The 2,383-nt window shown below is 43.3% G+C and overlaps 1 protein-coding gene across 1 annotated transcript; it reads right to left on the reverse strand.

The window, feature by feature from the left end:
* Positions 1 to 232: 232 nt before the first annotated feature.
* Positions 233 to 743, reverse strand: LOC136389531 (small EDRK-rich factor 2-like). Its single transcript, XM_066361369.1, has one exon. The coding sequence runs from the start codon at positions 693 to 695 to the stop codon at positions 516 to 518; it is 180 nt and encodes a 59-aa protein (XP_066217466.1). The 5' UTR covers positions 696 to 743; the 3' UTR covers positions 233 to 515.
* Between the last annotated feature and the right edge of the window lie 1,640 nt (positions 744 to 2,383).

Here is a 2,383-nt window from a genome sequence, read left to right on the forward strand (position 1 = left end):
CTTGCTACTTTACTACTTTTCTGAATTTATTAGTTCTAGTAGTTTTTTGGTGGAATCTTTAGGGTTCTGTATATATATTTTCATGTCATCTGTAAAGGGTGATAGTTTTACTTCTTCCTCTCCAATTTAAATTCTTTTTATTTCTTCTTCCTGTCTGATTACTGTGGTTAAAACTTCCATTATTATACTGAATTAGACTGATGATAGACAACACCCTTGTGTTGTTCAGATCTTTTTTTTTTTTTTTAGAAAGCTACTTTTAATACTTTGGGGTGAGCCCCACAGGAATAAAAAACACTGGGATGGGGTAACCCCCTCACCCCCAGGAGTGGCCCAGGGGGAGAGAGGCTACCTGAGGGGAAGGAAGCACAACAGGGACCCGCTGCAGACTCAGGGCAAAGGGAATGCCATTGGTGCTGGGACCTGTGAGCACTACAGGAGGAAACGCGAGCGTGGTGGGACTGGCTCCAGGCACACAGGTGAAGGGTTAGAGGGTTGGACACGAAGCCACAAAGCTACTTGGGTTCCTCCTTCTTCTCGTTTGCCTTTTTCTGCTTCTGCTGCATGATCTCCAAGTCCCTCTGCTTGCGGGCAGCAGCAGAAAGCCCGTCATCTCGGCGCTTTCCCTTAACCGAGTCGCTCTGCTTTTTCATATTCTTCTGGCGGGCGAGCTCACGCTGGTTACTGCGGGTCATGGTGATGGCAGCGGCTCCGGCCTGCCTCCATTTCGTCCCCTCGTTCACTCCGACATTGTTGTTCAGATCTTAAAGGAAACACTTGTAGAAAGCCCGGCGGTCATACGAAATGACCGCTGTTCTAGATATTATAAATTGTAATTAAAATGATTTGTGCAAAGGTGTCTGCTAATTCAATCTGAATTACCCAGGGCAGGCGGCGAGGACGCCCCTTTCCTTACTGTCCCACGGGGTTTCCCCCTTCTACTTGCTTAATTGCTTAAAGTAGAGTGCAATGAAGGAAACCACTGGTGTTACATTTCTTAAGAGCCACTGCTAGCTCAATAAATAAAGGTGATTTAAATAATAAAATGTTAATTCACATGTCAAAGATCTCTTTGTACACAACATTTCTTGTGTAGATCTTTCCATCATTTTTAAGCTCGCCTTGCAGAGGACCATCAATTATTTTTAATTTTACGTCCGTTCTTTCACGAACTCTTGAACAGGCAACATAAAGTTGACCATGTCCAAATGCAGGCTCAGGTAAAAAAATGCCAACACGCTTAAGCGTTTGGCCCTGAGACTTAATGATGGTCATGGATCGAATGCTATCCATGTACTGTTTGCTATTTGGATGCTGATTAGTCAATAATTTATTCAAGAGTGGTGGATAATTCTCAATTAGTGGAACTACAATGTTTCCGTACTTGCAACATTGAGAAAATCCTTTCTTGCCACGGTCAAATCGATTCGGTTCTAACTTGAAGTTTAAGGACTGACAGTGTTCATATTTAATATTCATGTCACCAGAGGAATGCTCAAAAATTAAAGTTTCTCCGTTTGAAACTGTTTTAATCCTTTTTGCATTTCGGTCAGCATTACTTTGTCATTTTTTTGCATTTCTCTCCTGCCTTTGTTCAAGGGATTCATTTTGTTGAGACAGGCTTTTTTGTCTTGCATCTAAGGCAAGCCTTGTTTCTCTATGCTCATCAGTCTCATTTTGCCAAGAAAGACGCATTTGCTCTGCAACTGAAGCAAGCCTTGTCTTTCTCTGCTCAGTGGTTTCTTTTTGTCGAGAAAGCTGTTTTTGTGCAGCTTTAGCTCCTTTTCTCTCCTCTTCAGTGCTGTATTTTCTAGGAGGCATTCTTAAAAGAAATTACGTTAAGACGTAGTTTTAATGTAAAACAGATGATTGCCAATGCAAACAAATGTTCACCTTCCCCCTGACCCGCTCAATTTGCATTCAGCCATGGCAACTTCACCCCATTGGCTAGTACAGTTACGCAAGCAATCAATAAGCTATCGGTGACAAACAGACACTTAAGCCGCATATAATAAAGATATAAATGAATATATATATATTTGTGACAGAGACAGAGAGAAGGACAGATAGGGACAGACAGACAAGAAAGGAGAGAGATGAAAAGCATCAATTCTTCATTGCGGCACCTTAGTTGTTCATTGATTGCTTTCTCATATGTGCCTTGACGGGGGTGGGGGGGGGGGGGGGGGCTACAGCAGACCAAGTGGCCTCTTGCTCAAACCAGTGACCTTTGGCTCAAGTTGGTGAGCCTTGCTCAAATCAGATGAGTCCGCACTCAAGCTGGTGACCTCGGGGTTTCAAACCTGGGTCATCCGCACCCCGGTCCAATGCTCTATCCAGTGCACTACTGACTGGTCAGGCTATCCTTCATTTTGTTGATGTG

This window comes from Saccopteryx leptura, chromosome 1 (assembly GCF_036850995.1).
Source record: "Saccopteryx leptura isolate mSacLep1 chromosome 1, mSacLep1_pri_phased_curated, whole genome shotgun sequence".
In the NCBI taxonomy this organism is placed as follows: domain Eukaryota; kingdom Metazoa; phylum Chordata; class Mammalia; order Chiroptera; family Emballonuridae; genus Saccopteryx; species Saccopteryx leptura.